The following is a 24,755-nucleotide window of genomic DNA, read 5'->3' as shown; positions in this document are numbered from 1 at the left end:
AGGACAAGAATTCTTAAGAGGTCAATTTATTGGAAGGGAAAAAAAAGAGAGAGACTCAAAGGAGGCAACTGAAGGAAAAACTGACTTCAAAATGGAAACGAAGCATTATTCTGTATTAGTGAAATTGATTAATAAGTAAAGAAAAATGCCAAGAGAAATGAGGGATTTTTTGACTCTGCATACCTGACTCAGGTATATGCTTCTCTGTAAGGACACACTTTAGGAAAACAAAGCATTAGTTCTGTATTCAAGCAGAACAGAATGCAATTTAGTGTCTTGTGAAATGTAGAAGATAGAATAGAGTTAGATAAAATGGTTCAATCATGCTTAAATCTATGAATCCATGCAATACGTGTTCTGAAAAATAAAAATACATTGGAATGAAAATAAAACCAGATTTTAAATTGCTATTTGTATTTACAAATGTGATTACACCAAAGAATCCTTCCAACACAGCTGAGCAGTCTCAGGTATTATTAGAGGATCATGACAGTAGGAGAGACTCTTGTGTCTTCAATGAGATTTAGACCAGGTCATTAATCCCCAGAATGTTTTTACCAGTCACCACAGGGGTTATTCAGCTATCAACCAGACCAGCTATCTCATTCTCAATGGCTTTAACTGCAGGCTAGAGAGAAAATAGAATTCACAGCAAAAAGAGAATTTGCAGTCTCTAGAGAATTAAAACAGCACAGGTCTCACATTCAGAAGTATTTTAGATGCTACTGCTATTATCAACATCAGAAGAATTAAACAGGCTCTGATAATAGAGAGCAGTAGAAATTTATCACCAGTACTTGTAAGAGACATTTATATAGGTAATATAAACTAAAACTTTCCATTATAACTTCACAAATCTTAGCAAAAAGGATCCGTGTGCTGGACAAAGTTGTTAAATAAACAAAATTTCAGCTACAGGATGAGTTACTTGGGAGAAGGCAAAGCTGAAGTATTTTTAAAAAATTCATTTCTCTCACCTAACAAAATGTTAAAATGAAAGCATGTTTTCCAAAGTCTTATTTTTAGTGCACATTGAAAAAGCTGATGTACTAAGAGGAGGTTAAACTGCCCTTGAGACTATCATCCACTATTCGAAATTTTACCTAAGTGAGACAGAACTGTGAGAATGCATCAGGAGAGCAGAACTCAGAGCACTGCTCAGCTCATGACTGATATGGATGTGCTAAGTCTAGTGTGCCACAAGCCTTGGCGAGGCCAGGCAGAGCCCTGAATGAGGAAGCAAAAAGGTGCGCTTGGTGTGCTTTGTTCAAGATAAATCCTGCAAGACCAGACATGCCTGTGCCTGTGCAGGTCTGTGTAAAAGCTCTGTGCAGAGCTCTGATTAGGTAATATTACTTAGAAACACCAATCGTGTGAATGTTGCTATTTTTAGCTGGAAAAGGATATAAAACTGATTTGTAGAATCAATAAATCAGCTCCATGTATGCAAACCACGGAGACCCTGTCTCGTCAATTGTCGGCACAGAACAATGCTTCCCTGTTCAGTGCTGGCATTTACTGAACAGATCTGGATGACAAAGAATTTTCAGAGTATTTCTCATTCACTTCCATCTAGATTACAATCCTGATGATGAACCATTATGATCAAAGTATATTGACTTTTCTTGGTAACTGGGCCTCAAATTTCTGAAACTGGACATTTTAAAATAAACAAGTCCCTAGCACCTTTACTTCATACTCCACATTGTATAACTTAATTTTTTTTTAGCATCACATTTTCCACAATTCAGTATGGCTTTTCCTTCATTTCTATTCTCTTTATAATACAGACACACACATTATATGCATCTGTAAGAATTCTATGAATTATGAAAATCTAGAAGTCTGATAGCCCTTTTAGTGCTTATTATTTAACAATCTATTTATCCATAATGACACTGATTTGTGTTTAGTCCGAGGTACCAGGTAATATAGTATTTTCTCTTAGGAGCTGTTTAAAGTACCAATTTACAGAGAAATCAATTAGCCCTGTGGCCCTTTCTGCCACAGATATTAATTTTTTTTCTTAAAGCATGAACTGAGTTTTCCATAAATTTGGGATGTATTGAAAGCGAGATTCAGCAGAAAAATAATAAAAAAATAGCTTTTTTGTGTGAAGTAACATTAAACCCCTAAAGTTTTCCCATGCACACAAACAACAGGTCAGATAAGTAAAAATGTGAACATTCACTTTGACTATTAAACTTTCTAGAAAAAAAAAATACATGCACTGGTAATGGAATAACATTCTGCATTTCTTATGTGGCTTTTGAAATTACTGTCATGCACAAGGCAGTGCAATTGTACTTTATATTTTAGAATGCAACTGTAAAGTTCTCACTAAACTCTCAATAGAAAATCAACTCAGTGTTCAAAAATGCTTTTATTTTGCTTTGATTTTTATCTTATGTGACATCACAAAGGAGAAAAGCCTAGGCTAACTGACAAGCTAGTGAGAATTTGATCTTATTTTCTTCAAAACAGTATCCTAAGATTTCTAAAAGGAAGCCCTCTAATAAGGAACAAAAAAAAAATTAAAAAGCATGTCTGCTTTATTCTCTTAAAGGAGGATATAAGCAAAATAATTTATAAAAATGTCATCAGTGTCAGAAATAGTTTATATCAGATCACACAGAATCACATTTACATTCACCAGAGACTATCTTTAGAATGTAACTTGTGACTTAATCAATAGGCTTGAAATAAAAGTAGCTGTAGCATTGTGCTTAATATGTGTGGGTGGGGTAAAAAAAGCCCACAGTCCTATCCAAGTGGTTTTACCTATGTAATTTTATACCCTAATAATCCCTAATTTAATGTATGAAAAAGAGTTTTGGGGGAAATGTGAAAAAAAAAGCATGAAAAAGTTAATAATGAGGCCTTTCCACTTCTAATATCAGTTCTCTAATGCTAGCTGCAAATCCTGTAGCTGTAATCCTGTAGCTGCAAATGTTCTCTAATCCTCCCTGCAAAGGAATTTTTTTAAAAACAGCAGCAGCTTTTTAAACTTCATCTATAAAAATGTGCACCTATTCAGGTAATTTGTTCATGTAGTTGTGTCAATGATATTGAGTCAGTACTTTTTTTTTTATTAGTATGTACCTTGGTCTTCTTGTATGCACCAAAATGAGATTCTGAGCAAATTGGAGTTTAACATGTAAATATCTGCTACACCTAGATTTGAATGTTATAATTATTCATCTTTGGGTTTTATTAGTATTTGCATATGGATGAATTCTTGGAAAACCATGTTCAAATGCCAAGGAACATAATGGTAAAATGCTTCTCTTCAACATGCAACACAGAGCTTGTAGAGTAAATTACTTTTATAGGAAGGAAAATTACTATATCATTTGGATTAATTATCTTTGAAATAATTTGGCTTATATTCTGTCATCCTTCTTTTTTACATCTTTCATGACACCAATGGTCATTCTAAGAACTTACTGCTAGCAGATATTAAAGCTGTGTTTCACTGTATGGCATGTCATGTTTACAAATTCTGCTAAGGTAGCAGTTCTAAAATTATTACATCATTATTACATTACAAGTCCTGAAAAAAGTGTTTTGCATTGGTGTGGATATACATACATATTTACAGGTCTTCAGAAGACAAAATTCCTTAACTAAAACATTTGCAAACTGGATGATTGGCTACAAATATTTTGTTGTCAAGGTTAAACAAGTTTCAACCAAACACATACAAACTAGAGTTTGTCAGGGTCTTGAAATTTGGCAACATTCGCAATATTTTTCACACAATGCAATAGGGAAATGGAAGCTATTTCACATTACCAGATTAACAGAAACTCGGCATGATCAAACAACTCATTTAACCTCAAGTGTCTTCCCAAAAATGTCTGAGCAGTAATTTCCATGATACTTTAAAACACACATGTTAAGGATTTTGAAAAACTACTATTATAATTAGTCTTACTTAAAGGAGCTAAGTAAAGATATCAACACTTAGATTATAAAATTTTCTTGCATGGAAGATTTCCTCTGAAACATTTAAAGCACAGTAAACCTAAATGTAACTGAACTCAATGTCCTGTGGCTGGGAAGTGTCAGGCAGACTTGCAGTGCTACTAATTCTGCCTCTGGTATCCTACTGAGTACTTGGCACTGCTGAATAAGCTTTTAAATAAACAGGAATGTCTTAAGTTAATGCAATCACACTCACTAGTAAGATAACTATCATTTTGCTGGATGTATTTCTAATAAATACGTAGTATTCATTGAAGTAAGAGATTCAAAAGAAAAAACAAACAAAAGACAAAACCAACCAATCAATCCAAACAAAAAATGGGTGAAGCATAAACTCAAGAATGGATTTTTCTAAGCAAAACGAGGTAAGTGAAAAAAAAAAAAAAACAAGTTAGACAAATAACAGGAAAACAGGGTTTATAAATCCTACTATCATTTAATAGAGGATAAAGAACACCACTTGTTATAGGGATATTGATTTGGCACATTCAGCTCCCAACATAGAAGTGAATGTGCTCATTGCTCCTCTTCACTCCAGGCACAAGGCAGCATGGGCAGGCTGGAACTGATCTGGACCTGCCAAGAACTTTAGTAGTAGATGAGATCAAGTCATATGATTACTGTCATGTCATGAGGACCGATTTTGACTCTTGGTATATCTCAAGAACAGACAGGAAGAAAAGGTCTTCCTCCCACATCCCCATCAACCACTGGAAAACACACTATTAGTTGCCATATATAGATCTCCAGTTCATTTTTCCCTTCACATTCCTTTCATATGCAACACATCTATCATGAGAAAACTATAAAAAATTTAACAGCAATGTAAAAAATATATTGTTTCACAGAATGAATCAGAGATTTCATTTTACTTCTAAATGTACTGCAGAATACACACTCTGCCTTCAGTGACTCTTGGACACCATTAATTGAACCTTATTTTTTTAAAATCAGCTATCTACACAAATTTATTTTAATTTAACGTTTCATAGTTTTAATACTGATTAAATACTTACGAGTCTTCCGAGCAGAATCTTCCACAAAGAGAGAAGAAATATCTTCATCCACCCCTGCTTCATTCTTTGCAATGCAAGTGTATGCTCCTGTATCTTCATAACGCACATTGCTAATGTGAACCTCACTACCATTTGCTAAAAGGAGAGGAAAAAATCAACATGCAGACATGCTAGTGCTTTCAGATTATAAATTCAGAAGGGTTTCTCTGCTTACACTAATTAAACCATTTTCATTCCTGAGTTCATAACTTGGAGGCATTCCAAATTAGTCCAAAGGTATTCAATTGGCTAGTGAATTACATGCACTATTTCATCTCACAGATATCCGGAGTGCCTCAGTTGATTTTGCGCATCAGAGCCAAATATAAATCTGAGGTTTTATATATATTTAAATGACTATGATTTTTTTTTTAACGCAGGTAAATATTAGGTTTTTATTACGTTGCATTTGGTCACTTGACACCGTAATTTCCTTTACACAAAACAACCCATGGAATGGAACAGGCCAAACTTTCAACATAAATAAAAATTTTAAGAAAATTATTTATTGCGCCTAACCAGAGGCACCTAGTTAGTTTTGGTTTCATGTGACTGCAGTGTAACAACATCGAAAACAGTGCACTGAAATTTTTCACCTACATCCATGTAGAAGCTTATGGAAACCTCAGGAATTGTATATCAGACTGCGTAGGAATGTCAACAAACACTCATGGGCAAATGTCTTTTAAATAATATGATGTGACTAATGATGTGAACAACAATTCACTGAATTTTAAGTATAATATACTTGTTCAGCTGTAGGAACTATACAAAAACCAGCTTTGTAGGTATTCTAAAGTACGGACTAAAAGGGGAATTGTCTTAGGGTGTAGCATCATTCTAGCTTGAAGCAAGTGCACACGTAATTTAACTCAGAAAAATCTTGGGGAAAATGTAATGACATTTTCAAAATTTTATTTCAAATAATTCCATGCTAGAAAATTGAATTAAAGGTATTGAATTCAATTTATCCTTAGAGAAGAAATTAAGAGAATGTTACTATGGAAGAGAAGTTCATCGCTTTCTACTCATAGTGGAAAGTATTTCTGCAAGGCAAGTGTTCATAAATATCTAGGAGAGTTGTACACGAAAGAACAGAGGACTATGACACCTGCAGGGAAAGTAACACTTGCCTTGTCTGTCCCACTGCTTTTTACAGTGCAGGCTGAGTGCTGTCCTATCTGAACTACACATTCTAATTTTGCTGATGAGTGAGAGAAAGTTTTGAAGAGAACATTTTTTTTGAAGAGGAGATTTTTTTCCCTATGGCTGATCAAAAATTACCATAAAGACTGAAGAAGCATGGAGATTTAAAGCTGGACAGCTCCACTGATTTTGCTAAGTCCTGAAGATTCATAGAAATTAACTGGTGCTAAAGGTAAGACTTTCCTTTAATTTTGTCTGAATTTTTTTTGTTTGGGGTTGTTTTGCAGGTTTTTGGGGTTTGAGGGGCTTGGGGTGTTTTGAGAGGGGAGTTAGGGCTTCTGTGTGTGTATGCAATGTCTTTGCACTCCCACTGAGGTCTGCTGACACCCTTCAGAAAACAGCACATCCATTTCAGTTCTTTCTCCTCCAGTCCTTTCTACTATCAGGTCCCCAAATCTCATTAAGATTCTTATCAGTTCTGACTGGGACCAGGTCTTGGACTGCCTGCTCCACTCAGATACTGCACATTTTCAAACACAGAAGAGCATATTGGAATTTACTAGTAATCCTGCCAGTAAGCATAATCATAATTCTAACAAAGAGAAAGCAGAAAGATACGTGTCTTGAGGAATAACTGGAAAATACCTCTTTTGAAATGTTTTTGCTTAGACTTCAAGCCTTTGTTAAAACTATGGAAGAAGGGCAGCTAGCATGGAAATGATGCACAGATAAAACATTAGCAATCTGTAGAAAACAATAAATACACCCCTTTACCTTGAAGAGTTAACTGTTTGGACAACTTTGGAGTGATATCAATTCCATTCTTCAGCCAACCAAGTTGTGGGTTGGGAATACCTTCAGCATGGCACCGAAGGCTAGCTGTCACACCTGGCTCCCTCGCCTGGCTCTCTGGGTAGACTCGGATAACTGGTGGAACTGAATACAGAAAACAATTATAATTTAGTGGAGAACATTATCTTCATTTAAAAAAAAATAACTATTAGCATTCAGAAGACCCCTGCAGCTACATATAACAACACACAGATGTGGTATTCATCAGATATTCAGTAAGATTCAATGCAGAATTCTGTCTCAGAAAATTTATGAAGCAGATAAAATATTCTGTGAGAGAAATCTCTTTTTACTGCCTGTGATATTAAAGAAAAAAACCTCAACTCTTATTCAATAGTTTGTGGTTGAATAATAAGATTTTTATTTTTCCTTAGATTTTTAAATAAAATATGACTAACATACAATTAGTGAGTCACGATAGGTTGTACAGAGATTGTGATTGTCCTGTTTCACAAATCTTAACATTTCATCTCCATCTTTTCCTTCTTTCCAAAACACCTATCAACAATCCATTCTAACTCCATAAAACTTGTTCAGGTTTATACTTCTTTATACCTGTTCAGACAGGACCTTCTGTACCCATGATATCACTTCCCTTCTTTACCATACAGACACATCACTAACTTATGTTTAACTTGATTTCCTTCTGAAGTCCTTTCCTGCCAAGATACTTTCCACTAGGTGGTCTTCAGGATATATTGGTGCACCAGGGTTGTTCCTTCCTGTGTGCAGGACTCTTGCACTTCTTGTTGAACTTCCTAAATTCCTACTGGTTCATTTCTCCATCCTATCAAACTCCCTACAAATAGCAGCATGATCTTGTAGTCTATCAGCCACTTCTCCCAGTTTGGTGCCATCTACAAAACTGTTGAAGGTAGAACACTGCCCCATTATTCAGATCCTTAATTAAGATGTTAAACAAGACATGTATCCTTCTGGACAAAATGTCCACACAGCTGGATAACTGTGTTATGTGATGGGTGAGCAACCAGCTCATGGGTCAGGAACAAAGAGATACAGTGAAAGGGGTAACATCTGGCTGGGATCCAGTCAGTAGTGCAATTCCGAGGGCTCAATCCTCAGCCAAGTTCTCTTCAACATCTTCATTAAAGACTTGGACACAGGACTAGAAGGAATAATAAGTAACTTTGCTGACAACATCAAACTGGGAGAAGCTGTTTACTCCCTCTAGGACAGAAAGGTACAGCAGAGAGACCTCAACAAATTAAAGAGATGGGCAATCACCAACTATATGAAGTTTAACAAAGGAAAATGCCAAATTCTGCACCTGGGACAGGACAACCCTTGTTGTGTGTACAAAATGGGGAATGAGGTGCTGGAGAGCAGTGCTGCAGAAAGGGACCTGGGGGTCCTGCTTGATGGCAAGTTTAATATGAGTCATTGTGCCCTGGCAGCCAGGAGGGCCAACTCTGTCCTGGGAGGCATCAGGCACAGCATGGCCAGCTGGACAAGGAGGGATTGTCCTGCTCTGCTCTGAGCTGGGGCAGCCTCACCTCGAGTCCTGTATGCAGTTCTGGGTGCCACAATATACAAATGACATTGAGCTTTTGAGGAATGTCCAAAGCAGGATTGTGAAGAGTTTTGAGGTGAAGCCACATCAGGAGTGGCTGAGGGCACTTGACTTGTTAAGCCTGGAGGAGACTGAGGGGAAACCTCATTGCAGCCTGCAACTTCCTTGTGAAGGGGAGGGACAGGCACTGATCTCTTTGTGGTGACCGGTGACAGGACCTGAGCAAGTGACACAAAACTGTATCAGGGAAGGTTTAAGCTGGATATTAGGAAAAAGTTCTTCACCCAGAGGGTGGCTGGGCACTGGAACAGGCTCCCAGGGATGTGGGCACAGTACCAGCCTGGCAGAATTCATTAAGTGTTTGGACAGTGCTCTCAGGCACATGGTGTGACTCTTGGGCTGTCCTGTGTAAGGCCCACAGCTGGACTCAATGATCCTGATGAGTCCCTTGCAACTCAGCAGATTCTGTGATCCTATGCATAAGACTTATGAGTTTCTTTATTAGCAAAATATAAGAAATGTTGATATTAATTTTCCAAGGTTTGAAAACTTGCTGCAGTATATACTTACCAATTAAAAATCTATATACACCAGTAGTGTCAGAGAGAGAACATACGACACCTCAGTGGACATATTGCTATTAGTAATCAATAGTTTAACAAGATTTTAAAATCCTGCTATGCAGATTTTTTCTGATTAATAACTATTTAACTTATCTTTAATTTTTTTTAGAGACAGCTTGCTTGAGGTTGTTTCTAACATAAAAAAAAAATAAACTGTAATAAGATTAAGGAAGTGTATTTCCTATTCAACAAAGTTTTGTTTAATGCAGCTCTAAAAATGTAGAATACTTAGGTTGTGTCACAAAACACAGCTGGGTAGAGGATGAAGTATCAGTCGATAATGAAAGAAGATCAAAAATTAACTGTGTCTTATTTGGCATGAGATTAAATATTTTCAAATCCTGTTCAACTATTTACAAGAGATGTCTCAGCATGCTGTCCCATTAGATCATAGAAATGCTTTACATTTTGACATTGCAAGAAATACGTAAATCTACTTTATCTCAGATAGGATGCAAAAATCAGTATGTTCCAGGGATATTTTAAACCCAGTTAGAGAGGACAGTCTTTTCAACATAACCCCAATATGCAAATTGCAAAAATTTAATATAATAATATGGGAGAAGGTTAAAAATTAGATAGCATGGCTTTTAGTTTCTTAGACTGCCAACTGAGAGGAAGAGCACATAAAAATCAGAGATTTAAGGTTTCTATTGATTTTCTGGAAAGGGCTTTGCTTTCATGGAAGTGGATCTTTATTTTTCATCTCAAGCCTGACATTCCCACTCCTATTTTCCCTCCACTTCTTCCCTCTTCTATCTCGTTTTGCATAGCATCTGTCTGCTCCATACTGAGACCTTGCCTTCCCCACTGTGTTCTTCAGACTGGGCCCTGCTTGACTTCACATTCAGTTGTTTGAACATTTCTTGGTGCCTCAGCTCCAAGTCTCACTCTTCCTCACTTCCTAAAGTCCAATTTTCATGCCTGCCTGGTCAATGTTTCTTGACACAAGGTCCTTTAGGTAGGTTACCTCATGTAGATTTCCCACTGCAGCAAAGCCAAACGGCTTATTCTTCCACCTTGTGTCTGGAAAACAAGGATGTTCACTTCCTTAGAGACAGGACTGCCATCACTGAACACTCTCAAGCATCTCAGCGACAGAACAACTTTTAGGACCAATAGCAGGGCATTGCAATTAGTTATGTTCTGACTACATATGCCAGGATATTTCTAATCTCTTTTTGTGTCAGTGAAATACTCTCATTGTGTATAAAACCGTATGGGTATTTAACTATCTCACCTTGACAGACTTCTACTGAGCACATTTCAAAGAATTTTCATTGAAGAGAATGTATTAATTTTATTTGGGAAAAAGGCACACAATATTTTTGATGCAATATTATTGTTTAAAAAGTTCTCATTTCTATAGTAGATCCTGTTCCCTTTAGCACTGTTTTCCCAGGGACAAAGGTTCTTACATGACAGTAGGGTTTATTTCTTGTTGAATCTTTCCTCTCCTTGCTGCCATTTTCCTCTTTCCTCAGCAACTCTGTGTCTAATAGATTATCTGTACAACTAGAAATGTTTTTCAAGCCTTGTTTTGCATCATGTTTTTTATTTCATATTACCCTGAAGCCTATTGGTAATATTCCACTAAGAAAGAACTGTGCCACTGAGGCATCTTGCAGTCAACCGAAATATAAATGCAGTTGCGGGCTCAGTCTTAAAAGTAAATTTGATGTGACAAGTTCCATGTAAAGGCTTTGGAGTTCGTTTGAATCAGGTTTTTTGTTTGGGTTCTTTTGGTGCAACTGACAAAAAAAAAGAAAAAAATCACCAGAAATTAAAATTTAAGCACATAATTAATGTGACTGTTCACACTGACTTTCAAAGAGATATGTTCTAGCACCTTAACCTAAAGAAGTTTATTTTACAAGGGAGAGATCATGACATAGGTTAAAAAGGGAGGGGAGACACTGCATATTTGTATTTAGCAGAGTTACTTTTAATACATAATTGAGTGAATTCTATATTCCTTATCTTTCAATTCAAAAAGCGATGTGAGACTGTTGGCTCCAAATATGGTAGAAATGTAACTATTCAATAGCTATAACATTTGCTATAAAACCTCTTGAGTATTATTTCAATTGGGTCTCATGGGGCAGGAGAAGGGAGAAAATAGTCTGTTCAAGCTGTCTTGAATCCAGGGAGAATGCATCTGTTTAAAAGAGAAACAGGTGATATCTCTAGTGAACTAAGTTCTTTTATTGACGTATATAATAGCTCTTTTTTAAACTTAGATACTTTGAAAAAACAAAGCTGGCAAACAATTCTTCAGACACCATACATTCTCAATTTACATCTGGCCAAGTGACTGGGTTCTCCTTTCTTTACTTCAAGGTATCAAAACTGCTGATCTTATTCAAGTATCACTGATATATTAGAAGAAAAATAAAGATCAAACTGACAGACTCAAATTCATTTAGTCATATAGTCTATGAGATATAATCTTGAAATTGTATACATTGGAAGTTTTAACTATTATGTAAATACTAATAATTAAGACTATATCATGAAAGAATTACTTTTTCCTGATCCCAACTTTTTATTTTGGGTAGGGGTTTTTTTGTAGTTTATATGAAAAAGTTTAAAATATCAACTTATAGAGTTGCTTACATTATTTACCTTACATATTATTTGTGTAAGAGTAGACTAATTTTTGTACTACAGAACAAGTCTTTTACAGTGCTCATTAATTTATATTTAGGGCTCCAAAAGAAGCTTATTTTTTTACTACTATGCCAGATAACTCAAAACTAAAAAAAATCTTAGATTTTAATCTTAAAAGTAAATCAGATTTATATATATAATAATTGCATACTAGCCTAAAAGCTATGATTTTTTTTCTAAAAATATATAGCTGTATATAAATGGAAAGCAAGAAAGAACTTAAAATCTAATTACATTGTTTTCATTGAACCTTCACATTAAATCTTTGTGATCAATGTAGTCTCATTATCCCATTAACTTTTTAACTGACTCTCCAGTTAATACAAGTATCATTATAATAATTAGTCATTATCACAGCTACAAGTACTGACCATCATGCCTGTGCTTAAGAAGATTATTCCTTAGAAGTACAGATCTAAACTGTGGAAGAGCTGTTCATTTGACCTTTAATCTCAGTAGACTTAACTCCATTTATCCACAACATGCACAGCAAATAACCCTATTGCTGGAAAGGCCTCCTTTTCCTGTTTCTTGCTCCCCAAAACATCAACATCCAAAATCATTTAGGAAGGTACCATTCCAGTGCCAGCTTTTGGAATAGCAGCTATCTGAGTTTTACAGTGGCTTCCAGTTGAAAAACCAATTTCCTGACATGCACTTTATCACCAGAAAAACCTACACTTGTTCTCCTTCACCTCTTTCAAATTATATTTCTTGATTTTCTAGTCTTGCAAGAAAACCTTCTTCAACTTCAGTGGAGTTTTGCCTCATTTGCTGAACTGAGCCAAACATGAAGAATTCTAGTATTTTAACTCTTGCTATGCACCTCTGGGGGATTATTTACACATTGGGATTGGTAAGGAATGTGTTGATAAGAATATAAATTTATTAATAATTTAGGGTAAACTAAGCCCCATAAAACAGAGGAGAATGTTGGTCAAGAATCAACTAATGTGTTCAGCTTGCTAGTAATTCTGTTTTGTCTGCAGTAATTAATATATTAATTATTTATATTAAAAAACTGCACTTCAGTCTTCTCACTAGTTTTGCCAGTAGTTGCTACCTGGCTTTTAAAACGACAGAAAATAGCCCAGAAGAAAAAACTGGAGGAAAAGATGTTGATGCCAAGTCCCCATTAGCTCGGGGACAACACTCTATGTACAATGTATTGAGGTTCAGGAGGGGAAGAGTTAGGAAAAAGAAGAAATATATGGATTGAGAAATATTACAAGCCAGCTTCCTGGAGAAACATAGCTGAGAAAAAATGTTTATAAAACTGCAAACAGGCACAAAGTGTCAAAGTAATTTAAAATGTGAAGATATTAACAACAGAAAAGTGGGAAAAGGTGATTAAAACAAGAACTAATCATATTAAAAGTCAAAACAAGTTTGGAAGCTGTATTTCATATATATATATACATGAAAGATAAGAATAAAAGAAAATATTTCAGCATTCTTGGATGAGATGTTAAAAAAGTCAGCCTAAAAGTCAGCCTAACAGTTTGTGCAACTGTTTAATAGCTAACAAAACAAAGAATGATGGTAACAGCAATGCTCAGGAAACGACAGCTAGAGTATGCCTCAGGAGAGAAAGAGAGCCTCTTAATACAAAGTAAATTTAGAAAATATTGAGGTCAAACATGATTATGAACAGGATTAAACAACAACATGGAATGACAAACACTGGTAGTTTACAGCAGAAAGGGAGTCTTAAGAGTCAAAGATAAATATGAATTGAAATAACAAAAGCACTCTAAGAAGAAAAAAGACATTTAACCTCAATGATGATAAAGCAGACCACCCTTCATCAGTAGAAAACAACTCATTAAACTAACTTAGGAAATAAATTGTATGTAAGAAAAAGGAGATGGTACACCAGCTCTAGAGAAGGTAAAGGCATGTCTTCAGGGCACAAGAAACAAAGTAGTTAAGTTTTGTCCAAGTACAGAATTCAATGAAGTGTTATCTGGAACTTGAACAGATGTAGGAAAATGCAAAGATTAAGTTTTCAAATCCAGGTGCCTCAAGTTAATCTACTAAAATCATGGTTAGATTTCAATATCATAAATGTGAACTTAGAAGCCTACATAACTTACAAAATCTCCAGGGAAATGCATTCTACTAATCTTTTATTCAACAAAACATTCTTAACACAAGCAACTTACACATTTATTTTTCCCAGCTTACTTGCAAGTTACTAAATTAGTACTAAAACCTACTTTATGTGTGTGTATGCATATGTATATGTATATATAAACCACTTACTGTTATACACAACATCACAGGTGCAAAGCAAATCCTCTGGACTATCCTTACACCTTTTAATAGTTATAATTCTATGGAAGCAATAAATTAAAATTATTGTGTTTCATTATTTTTAAGGTTATTTGAAGGAGAGCAATGAAGAAAAATTTATGCACTTTTTTCTATTAAGATGTAACACAATAGAAAAAAAAAGTAGAACAGAAACAACAGATCTGCTTAGCAAAATTCAAGTTTCTTATGACTTGATAATTAGAACATTTTTCCTTACCAGTCACTTGGAGAATATGAGTTTGATAGACCTTATCATACCCATCAGCATAGCAGGTGTAATTTCCTATATGAGTTGTGGTAACCTTAGTGATGTACAAGGACCCATCATCTCCAAAATCCTACCAGGAAAGATTAAAAACGAGGTTATTACAATTAAGCCCACATCTCTATAGTAATTATGCTCATCATCTTGGCAACAAAGCTGTGATGCAAATATCAGACATCACACATCACAAATATTTAACCAGAATATGAGACAGTAATCTGAAATTCAAATATTATACTTGTGAATGGGAGAGTTGTTTTATCTGGCTACATATATTGTGACTGTAAAAGAAAAAACTTTTATTTTAACAACTAGTTAAACTCGGCAGAAGCAATATGTTTATTTAGCTATGACAGTTATTTGCAGAAGAAAAGCTGTTGAGGATTGCATCCGACTAGAAAGAAAAATGAAATCTATGCAAAAAATTAACAAGTTAAATGACATCTCGTGGAAGTGTTGCCATCCTTTGCAATGAGCAGACATGAAAAAAAAAATCCTAGTTTTTCTTCTAATTCTCATTAGATTGAATGATACATTACAGAAGTACTAGTGCTGTAAACTGATTTCAGGGATCTGGGATACCTGAAAGTGAGTGTTTGTGACGAAGACCAAGGCAAAGGAGGCTTTTAGTACCTCATTATCTTCTACTTATTTGGCACTGGGTGCATGCCAGCTCAGCAAAAAGTCCATATTTTCCTCTTTCTTTGCTGCTGATATAGTGCTGAAACTCTGTAGACCTTCATATCTCTGACCAGATCCAGTTCCAGATGGCTTCATCTTTCCTTATCTGCACATTCAAATAGAGTCTTCAGGTTCTTCCTGGGTCACCTGTCATTCCTCACATTTTTTCTTTTTTATTTGAATTCTGTCAAGAGCTCCTTGTTCATTAATACAGACTTCTGTCTGCTTTTTATTTACAGTGCATCATAAAAGTCTGTTCTTGAGCACAGAGGAGGTCATCCTTGAAAATCAACCATCTTAGACCCCTTTTGTTTCCAGCATGATCTCCTATGGAATTCTTCCAAGCACATCCTTGAACAGGCAGAAGTCTCTTCTCCTGAAGTCCATGGATATATTGCTTTTTGCCCTGCTGTCTCTTCTTAGGCTCCTCGACTCTGCCATCTCATGGTCACTGTAGCCAACGTTGTCCCCACCTTTATATCCCAAAACAGTTCTTCCTTATTTGTTTCTTCACAAACTTTGTAGCCTTCTCTATAAAGTCCTCAAATCCATGAAGACTTTATCAAAAGCTTGCAAAACCAAAAACTTTTGCTACAATACCTCAGTCACAAAGTCTGTAAATTGCACAGTAAAGAACTTTGATAGAAAAAATATTACTATGTGCCGCCGTATCATGACATTCTGTCTTTTGGATCTTAAAAATGACAAAATAATGGGCTACATTAACCTCTGGTTCATTATTTTTTTCAGTTCTCATTTTCCAGTTTTTGTTCTTACTCAGAAAACAATGATCTCAATGCTTTTATGCACATATTTAATTCATGAGGACTTTCACTATAACGTTCTGAGTCTCTTTGTAGACTGAAATATAAACATGAAAACTGAAACTTCTATGAAATTCCTTTTAATTTCTCAGTTTTCTTTCTTTAAATAAACTCAAAATATTATTCAAAAATACATATTTCTCACTGTATTTTTTCATCCAAAGATGTGTGGGAAACTAAATTTCACATTGCACAACTCTGCACTTCCGAAGATTCTTCTAGTTGTTCCTTGGGAGAAGGAAAACAACTCACCTAAAAATTAACCTACCTGGTAATACTATCAATAACTTGACTTTCTCAGGATAATGATAGGTTTCTTTATTAGTACTTTGGTTACACAGAAAATATTTCTACCAAATCTTCAATATACCATTATATGTTACCACTGCAAAGATAAAAAAAGGGACCCTCTGTCAGACTCCATTTTTAACTTTGATGATGTAAATCAATACCACTGGATCTCCCTTCAGAATAACCCACCTGACTAACTTCAAAAAACTTCCTTATTGGATGTTTTGATCTTTATCTCTTTCTAAAATGTATGAAGCAGAAAATCAATTTACATTTTCCCCCTTACTAGCTGAACACACGTTTCCAAAACGTTCCAGTTCAACAGCATTATTAGTGAAAGATGAAAGAACAGCTATTCAAAAGAGCCACACTACAGGTACTTACATTTTATCTGAAAAATGCATATTGTTATTGCCAATTAGAATTTTTTGCCTAGTCTCTGCCAAAGGTACTTGTGAACAGAATAGGGCACAGGATGGAGTGGATAAAAATTCAGCTGCTACAATGCAGTCTGGAGACTAGTTTACTTTAACATTCCTTATGCTAAATTATTAAGCACTGCTTTGAAGCATGCTTACCTGTTTCAGCTCTTTAACTGATTCATTGTGACATATGATATCTTTAGATACCATAACTATTTTCTAAGTAAATGGGTGACTGTGTTATGGTTTCTCCCTTCTTTTTCACAAAAATCCTGGAAGAAACACTCCTGTGGTTATTTTACATTAGTATTTCAATAGAATCCACACATGATGACACTCAGAGAGTTAGAATTGTATGGATAGAATGTTTTGTTGGTAGTGGCGAATTTTTTCTGATTGTTTGCTTTGGGTTTTTTTACAACTACAGAATAAATGTCCCCAGCTTATTGTTATACCGAGTTCAATGTTTGTTTTGTTAATTAAAGCAAACTACTCAATACAAATTGAACTTAATGTTGTAAGCTGCATTTGAAAAGGGATGAAGTACAAACAGCTACCTGAAACTGCACGTTGACTAGTGTTTTCTTGACTAACTCACAAGTGAAGTAATTAAAAAAACCCTGTATCTATGCTGACACACAAACATCTTTGAAACAGAGCCTTCAAACATCAACAGCAGAAAATACCGAAAAGTGGTTTTTTACATTTTGGAAAATATATTTCATGATAGTAAAAAAAAATTTGCTACAAACTCAACTTTTGTTCCCCTGCCAGTCAAATAGAAGTGGCAAGGTACTTCTAAAATTACATTAAGAAACTCTATTTTTGTCATATATGAAAAGATGGATTTTAACAATTATCTTAACAAGGATTCCACTGCAATTCTGTTCTCCTGAAGAACTTGACATTTTATAAATCATGATATATGTTATGAATAATGAGCATAATAATATGGAAAAATACTTCAATTTGATAGTGAATCTTTGCTATTCTCTCTTACTGCTTATAAAATGGAAACTAAAGGTGATTTTTAGTTTTGAATCAGCAATTATTTCCTTGTGTTTATAACCTGCTTTCATATGCTAATGCTTTGCATATGAGAGAATTTATGACCATTTTCCAGCACTTCTTCATTAACAGCTCTAAGAAGACTGTTCTTAGCTTTCTCCCCATGGGAGAACATGTAATGAAACAGACTGCTTGAATTTGTTCATCATCATAGAAGCTAGGAGTGGTTTTGGTTTGGTTTGTGGTATTTTGGTTGGCATTTTTCCATCATTTTTTTCCATATATTGCTTTCCTAGATAACTTTTTTGGCTTAGTATAAATAATTTTTAAAAAAGGAAAAAGAAAAAAAGAAAGTACATGGGCTATGTGAACTGAAGATGTGAATTCTTACTTACATTATCCTCAAACAGAGAAAACCGAATTTATTGTGTCCTTAATAAATGGAATTAGTGAACATCAAATTTAATGAATTCATAGGTTTTTCATATTACCTTTATTTCTATTTGCAGTCTTTACCAAATCCAGAAAAAAGTTAAAAAATATATTGTTTGGACTCTTTTTTATTTACGGTTAACAGAGTTAAAATAGTTCAATTATAATGATAACACCCTCTGGGTGGGGGCATTTCCCTTCTTCAAAGAAAAATATTTATTTTTTGATGGGGAAAGGCAAAAAACCCCATATCATCTGTTGCTGAGCTGATCAGGTAGAAAATCTGGAGCTAAGAATTAAAATTTTGTCTTGGTTTGCTAGGCTGTGCTGGGGTGACTTTATGATGCTGTATTGTATCCCCATTTATCTGTTTAGCCCAAAAATAAGTTTTGCACCTTTAAAACTAGATCTGAGAGTGAAGGGGAGGAGAAGGAGAAGTGGTGGAATGTCTGAGACAGTTGCTTTTAAAACATAGAGACCTTCAGCATTCCTTCTCTCAGGCTGTGCTGTCTGCAGCACGGACAGACAGCAGGAGAGAGCTCTCCTTTGCTTTTTGTTAGTTTTTTGGCTAACTGAGACAGAGAAGTTCCTCGGACAGTGGGTTTTCTTTTTCTTGGAACTGTTCAAACCCGCTCTGGACTGAAAACCCAGAAGAACACCAGGAGCTCACACCTGTGGACCACCAAGGCCAGGACGTGGCATTTTCCATCAAAGGAGGGACTGATAAGAGGCTGAGTGAGCCGAGCTACACCTCACGACAAGGACTCTGAATCTGCCATCTCTTCAGAACAGCGAGAGGTTTTATTGTTTATTCATTTTTTTTGTGCTTGTGAGTGCTTTACTTGCTGAAAAACAGGTTTTTTGCACTTTTCGCCAAGGAAATCTTTTCCCGAACCAGTTCAGAGACGGGCCACTCGAATCTGCTTTTCTAAAGGGACCCCTTTGGAGGTTTCCTCCCTAATTTTGCCCTAAACCAGGACATAGGGGAAAGCTGTATCAATAATTGCAACCAAACAGATATTTTCAAAACAACAGTCGTTTGCTTATAAAACGCAACCAGTATACATATTCCCCTTTATTTCCTGTACATTAGCTCAAGATTTCTGCACTTTATTTCAGCCAACTCATGGAAGTACCAGTAATACTAAATGTCACATTCTTGCTCATATTTTACATAATTTTCAGTGTCTCTAACTTTCTTTATTACAAGGACACAGAGAGTAGATAACTTACTAGGTTAGATAAGGGTTAACTAACCTAGTAGATAACCTAGTAGATAACCTACTAGGTAGATAAGGGTTAACTGGAAACATTTTAAAAAATAATTATGTATGGCTCGTTTGTCAGATAAACTCATCTCAGGCTTTTCGTGCTAATGTCAATGTTAAAACTCATATTTTCCAAGTAATTGTTTTCCCTATTCACATTGGCAAAGCAATGCAACTCTGCACTTTGCTACTGACTGTCAAAAATAAAAAAATATATATTCCACAAAGAAATCTGAAAAAAACTGCATTTGGCAGAAATCCAAGTTTTTTAAAGTTTTCCTTCTAGATTAAGAGGAAAAACAAAACCAACATTTTGTAAGCACAAATTTTGCATACTTTTTCTCAGTCTCAGATTTTACAGCTGCAATAAGAACAAATCATGAATCTAGAGTAAATCCACTGGTTGAAGAATCAGCCTGACAGAAAATTGCAAATCATGCCAAAGCTTAAGGAAGGAAAGTACACAAAAGCACTAGTACAGTATATGCAGTAGAAAGTAACGAAATCTTAAGAGAAACTGTTCTCAAGAATATAACACCAGACACCAATTCATGACTATTAATGCAGGCTAGTTTTAGTCAAAGGAAATTAATCTTCCTAAGCTTCTTTTACAGTCATTTGAAAAAGATCAGGGTAGCAAAATCCTTTTATGGGATCGTTCAGTGGATCTGTCACTGCTCACTGTTTTAGCTACCACCCACTGTCTAGCTCTGCTAGACCATGAAAACAAACTTCCTAGCTACAATTAGACATTCCAAGCATTTCATCGGTTCCTCTTTTCTTGACACTGGGGAGAACAGAAAGAAAAAAGCAAATAATGACTGAATTTTACAAAGGTTGTATCCCATTACCACAAACAGCTTTACTAGCCTTACTCTACTGATGCCTGGGTAAAGCAGTGGTCATTTGGTGAGTAATTCAAAACATGTAACTAAACCTCCAATGCTGAGAAAGTCTTCATGAATACCTTCCTAAGCTTGTATTAGAAAAGGTCAATGCAGAGGTCACCCTCTATTCTTGCTTCCTGAAATAAGACTTTGTAATGCGTGAGCCCAGGCTGGTAGTTGAATTGAGCAGGATTTGGCTGTATTCAGCAAATCTGAGAAAGAAATTATTTCTCTGACTATAAATGAATATAACAACACAGTACCTGTTTAAATAATTAATTAGATATGTATGGTTTTCCCTTTGTTTTCTGGGATACAGTAGGGACTGCAATTTCACTTCATGAGGGAATAGTAACAGTTAATAAATGGTAATATCCATTATTCCATGGAAAACATGCAACTGCTTTGTGCTTTTCAAAAACTGTCAGTTGATTAAAAATTGGTTTTGTTATTTTGAAAACCAGTAATGTTCAAACCTCCCAAGAACCTGAAGAGGGATGACACAGAAAAGCAGCATAACACACCTCAGTGCTAGATCACCAGTGAGAATAATGACTTCATTTGATATGTAGATGTGTAAAGAGAATTTGGAATCTTCTTCTTGTTTATGGCAGACACTTGACATAAGTGAGAGCTTTGCCAACGTACTAGAGCTCTTGAGGCAAGCCATAAAACATCACTAACCTTTTACTTCCCCAAAAACTCTGTAATTTTATGCTATCTTGTGATGAATTGGCAATAAGGACTGCTAATTTATTTAGACATTCAAAATCTCCAACTGAGTAGATGCAGTATATTTTAAATGGAAAATTCAGCATGCTCTGATACAGCTTTTTTATTGCTTCATGTTACACAGAAATCTTCAGAATGACTCATATACCATTTAACTTTTAGTCCTTTCTAACAAAACAAATTGTAACATAATCAGATTTAATCAGACAAATCTATTTGACATTAATTTCTCATATATTTTTCAAGTTAAACTCATAACTAATGAGATGAATTTATAATAATTACCCAATTACCACAGTTTATTATCGTTCCCCCAAACTGTTTTTTTTTAAATTCAGCTTTAATTGTAGATGTATTTATTATTACACTCCAAGCTAGTTCTGCAAACAGAAACTAGCTTTGCACTATGCTGTTTATTTGGATCATACTCCAAGGTGTATCTAAGCGTTAGGAGAGCCCAGAGAAGCAGCAGTACTGATGTAATTTACCCTCTAAGGTGACTCAGTTTATAGTTAGATTTGTGGAATGAGCTTTGAGCAAGTGCATCCCCATTTCTGCTTTCCTTCTTTAAAGACATTTTATTTGTAGAAAGAGTATAAAGAAATCACTGAATATTCCCTAATTTTTTCTGATTCTAAAAATATCACACTATGTAATTACACTGTGCTAAGATTTATTCTGTTTTCAAATACTTATATTACAAACTATTTAGTTATAAATTTATAAAGTTTATTGGAATTTTTGATCTTCCTATTGCATAAAACACTGGATTTCAGTTTTAGTTGCATGAGTCCAAACCCCTTTTCTTATATTGAAAATAAGTCATATCTTTGGTTCTTGAACTGCACTCATCTTAAAATAACTCATTCCATAGAAACAATTTTTTCCAGTTGTTTCTTTAAAAATTCAAGAGAATCTAAAAAAACAAAACTAAACTAAACTAAACTAAACCAAAAACAACAAAAAAAACCCTTAAATTTTTGTATTACTCAAATTTTCATCCACTTATTATCTAGTCCATCCCATGTATTTGTGAAGACAGACAAGTAGGTGGAGTGTCTTCAACGTTTATGCAATCTACAAATCCCTATGGGATAAAATCTGGGTTGTCACAAACTCCCTTATGTACATGTGATAAACCTATGTCCTAGGTTACAATGTAAAGATGTGCCCAAAAGTATGTATTCTATCACCACCTGTTGAATCCAGGTGGGGCAGTAATCCTTATCTCTGTGGGAGATATTCTCTGTTAATGGGCCATCTGATACAACCAGGTGGGGCAGTCATCTTTATCTTTTCCACAACCCATCCTTCCTCCAGGGAGATATCTTCTGTTAATGGGCCATTGAGTCCCACTGCATGACTGATAAAATTACATCATCCCATTGGGAGATGCTCCACCCAGGGGGAGGAGCCAAGCATTTCCCACCTAGATAAAATCTGAGATTTGGAACACCAAGGCAGCCTTTTCCCACTGGATCCCAGAGGAAAACCAGACTTTTCCATATCATCACTGGACCTTTGGAAGAAAACTGCACCCTTCTACAGGAGCACTACTTCACACATCTGTCATCCAGGAGGACTGCAGCCACCATTTGATAGGACTGCTACCAACACCCTGACTGACAGGGTGTCAGGTTGTATTCTGACTCTGTCAGTGTTTTTTCTTTTGTACTATTGCATGTATTTTATTTTTTCTCTTTTTTCCTATTAAATTGTATTTCTGACTTGGAGTCTCTCACTGGTTATGTTTTCAAACCAGAACAACCTATGAAAAGGCAACAAAATATCTTTTCAAACAACTTTCAAATATCCTGCAGTCAAAACTACCCAAAGCAAAAAAGAAATGAGTTGGGAATCCTCCACTATGTAGCAGGTGAAGAGGATATATCAGGAGAAGAGGAGGGAAAAAGAAAATATACCTAGCACCTTGAAATTATTTAAAAATCAGAAATATTCACTTTGGCCCATTCTTAGCATACAAGGGGGGAAAAAGCATATTATAACTCACATATTTTTTCTCAAGTTGATCTCTCATTTTAAATGCAGCAATAATGTATGATCTAACGAGAACAGTAGAAAGGAAACAGGGCCAGTCACACATTACTTGGATTATTAATACAATGCCACTTAAGTCAGTTTGTCATATAAGAAATGGGCGCATACATGCCAGAAAGATTTTGGATGTAATTCCTATACGAAACATTTTTTTTCAACTATACACCTGATTACATACAACAAAGTGAATGACATCCATTCCTTGCCTATCTTTTTCTCTTTTCATGTAAAATCAAAATATTGGCAGTTTGAATGCCAGCACAGCAGCTTCACTTAAGGGTATAACCAAGATTGACACACTCAATAATTCTGAAATATTCTTCTCAGAGACTTTTAAATGAATGGCAAATTCCAGTCACTTGAACTAAGCACTCAGTATGAACTGGAATACTACAAATAGATGCTGAATTTACACTAATAAAATATTGAAAGCTGATACAATTTACATGTAATACTAATCTTGGTTAAGCATCACACACACACACACTGCCTTTGCTTAAACCACTTATACAACAATCCATGTCCATCAGTCTAATTCTTTATCACAAGAAATCTTTATTGGCAAGATTGATTCCTTGATATCAATGAAAGAAAAGCCACTTCAAGGTCATTGGCAGCAACCTTTTTCTGTAAACACAGATACTATTTATGGAGGAAAAATTCTTTGGGTTTTGCTTTGAAGTTAGGTTTTTGTTTGTTTTTTTTTTCCCATCTCTACAGAAATGAATTGTGAATCGTCTTTGTACTGTCTGGTTCTGGTTTTTGATCAGGTTAACTGTAAGCTATTGGAAAAATGGTATAAAGCAAGAAAAATTATATTGTTCAAAAATTTTTCAGTAAAAAAAAAAATGTTCAGCATATAGTGGCACTGACAAACATTTTCTAGAGCTGTACCAAGTATAACTTCTGTTCTTTTACTGAAATGAAGTCAAGATGTTATGATAAGCCTACAGATATCTGATAATTTGATGGCTGTTCACACACAAAGACAATAGCATAATGCTGGACTAGCAAAATCTCATTACTTTCTATAAATTATTATCAATAAGATATTTCTATTTCATCTTTTCTATTATATATCTGTTACATCTAGCCAATGTTCAGGTCATAAAATGAGGTTGGAAATTCCCCATTTCAAAAGGGATTGTGAATAGTCATAATAAATACTTTCTGGATGCTATTAACAAATTAATCTTGCTGATATTTAGAAACTTTGCTATTATTAAATGCTCATATTTGTTATACATAAAAAGTTTACTAAATCTTGTTACTTGCAGGTAAACTGTGTGTTATTTAAAAGCAAAGTACCTAATTGAAGTACGTGTTTCCCACGCATTACAGTAGTTCTAAAAAAATTGAACACGAGTACTTTAAACTTCACAGTTTAAAAATAAGATCACAAACTCCAGTTAAATGAAATGCTTATATAAAAATTTATATGCAAATGAGATTATCACACCGAGTCATGACCACATTCCTGTGCTCTCTGTAAATTAACAAGTTCCCTCCTCTGTGAAAAATCCATTACTTCATTTTTACTACTGCTCTGCCAATCACAATAAGCAGTTTTCTTCTGGTGCAACAATAGCTAACACTATGTTAACACATTTCAAGATTCTATAAGAGGTACCGAAACAATTTTACTTCTTAGTACACCATTTTATGTCTCCTGTAATTAATTTTTACTTTTCTAATACTGTTTTCTGT

General features: G+C 35.0%; 1 protein-coding gene across 2 annotated transcripts in view; it reads right to left on the bottom strand.

Annotated features, from left to right (window-relative positions):
- FSTL5 (follistatin like 5) overlaps window positions 1-24,755 on the bottom strand; it is a 287,281-nt gene that overhangs the window by 55,769 nt on the left and 206,757 nt on the right. For both annotated transcript variants that reach the window (XM_014878572.2, XM_088163647.1), the window contains exons 8-10: window positions 14,398-14,518; window positions 6,963-7,124; window positions 5,004-5,138 (exon numbers count right to left, since the gene is read on the bottom strand). In XM_014878572.2, the coding sequence (XP_014734058.1) occupies window positions 5,004-5,138; window positions 6,963-7,124; window positions 14,398-14,518 (418 nt within the window). The remainder of the gene's footprint in view (window positions 1-5,003; window positions 5,139-6,962; window positions 7,125-14,397; window positions 14,519-24,755) is intronic.

Source organism: Sturnus vulgaris, chromosome 4, assembly GCF_052056855.1.
Source record: "Sturnus vulgaris isolate bStuVul1 chromosome 4, bStuVul1.hap1, whole genome shotgun sequence".
Lineage (NCBI taxonomy): Eukaryota > Metazoa > Chordata > Aves > Passeriformes > Sturnidae > Sturnus > Sturnus vulgaris.
The sequence above is the reverse complement of the archived record's forward strand: the minus strand, read 5'-3'. Positions and strand labels throughout refer to the sequence as shown.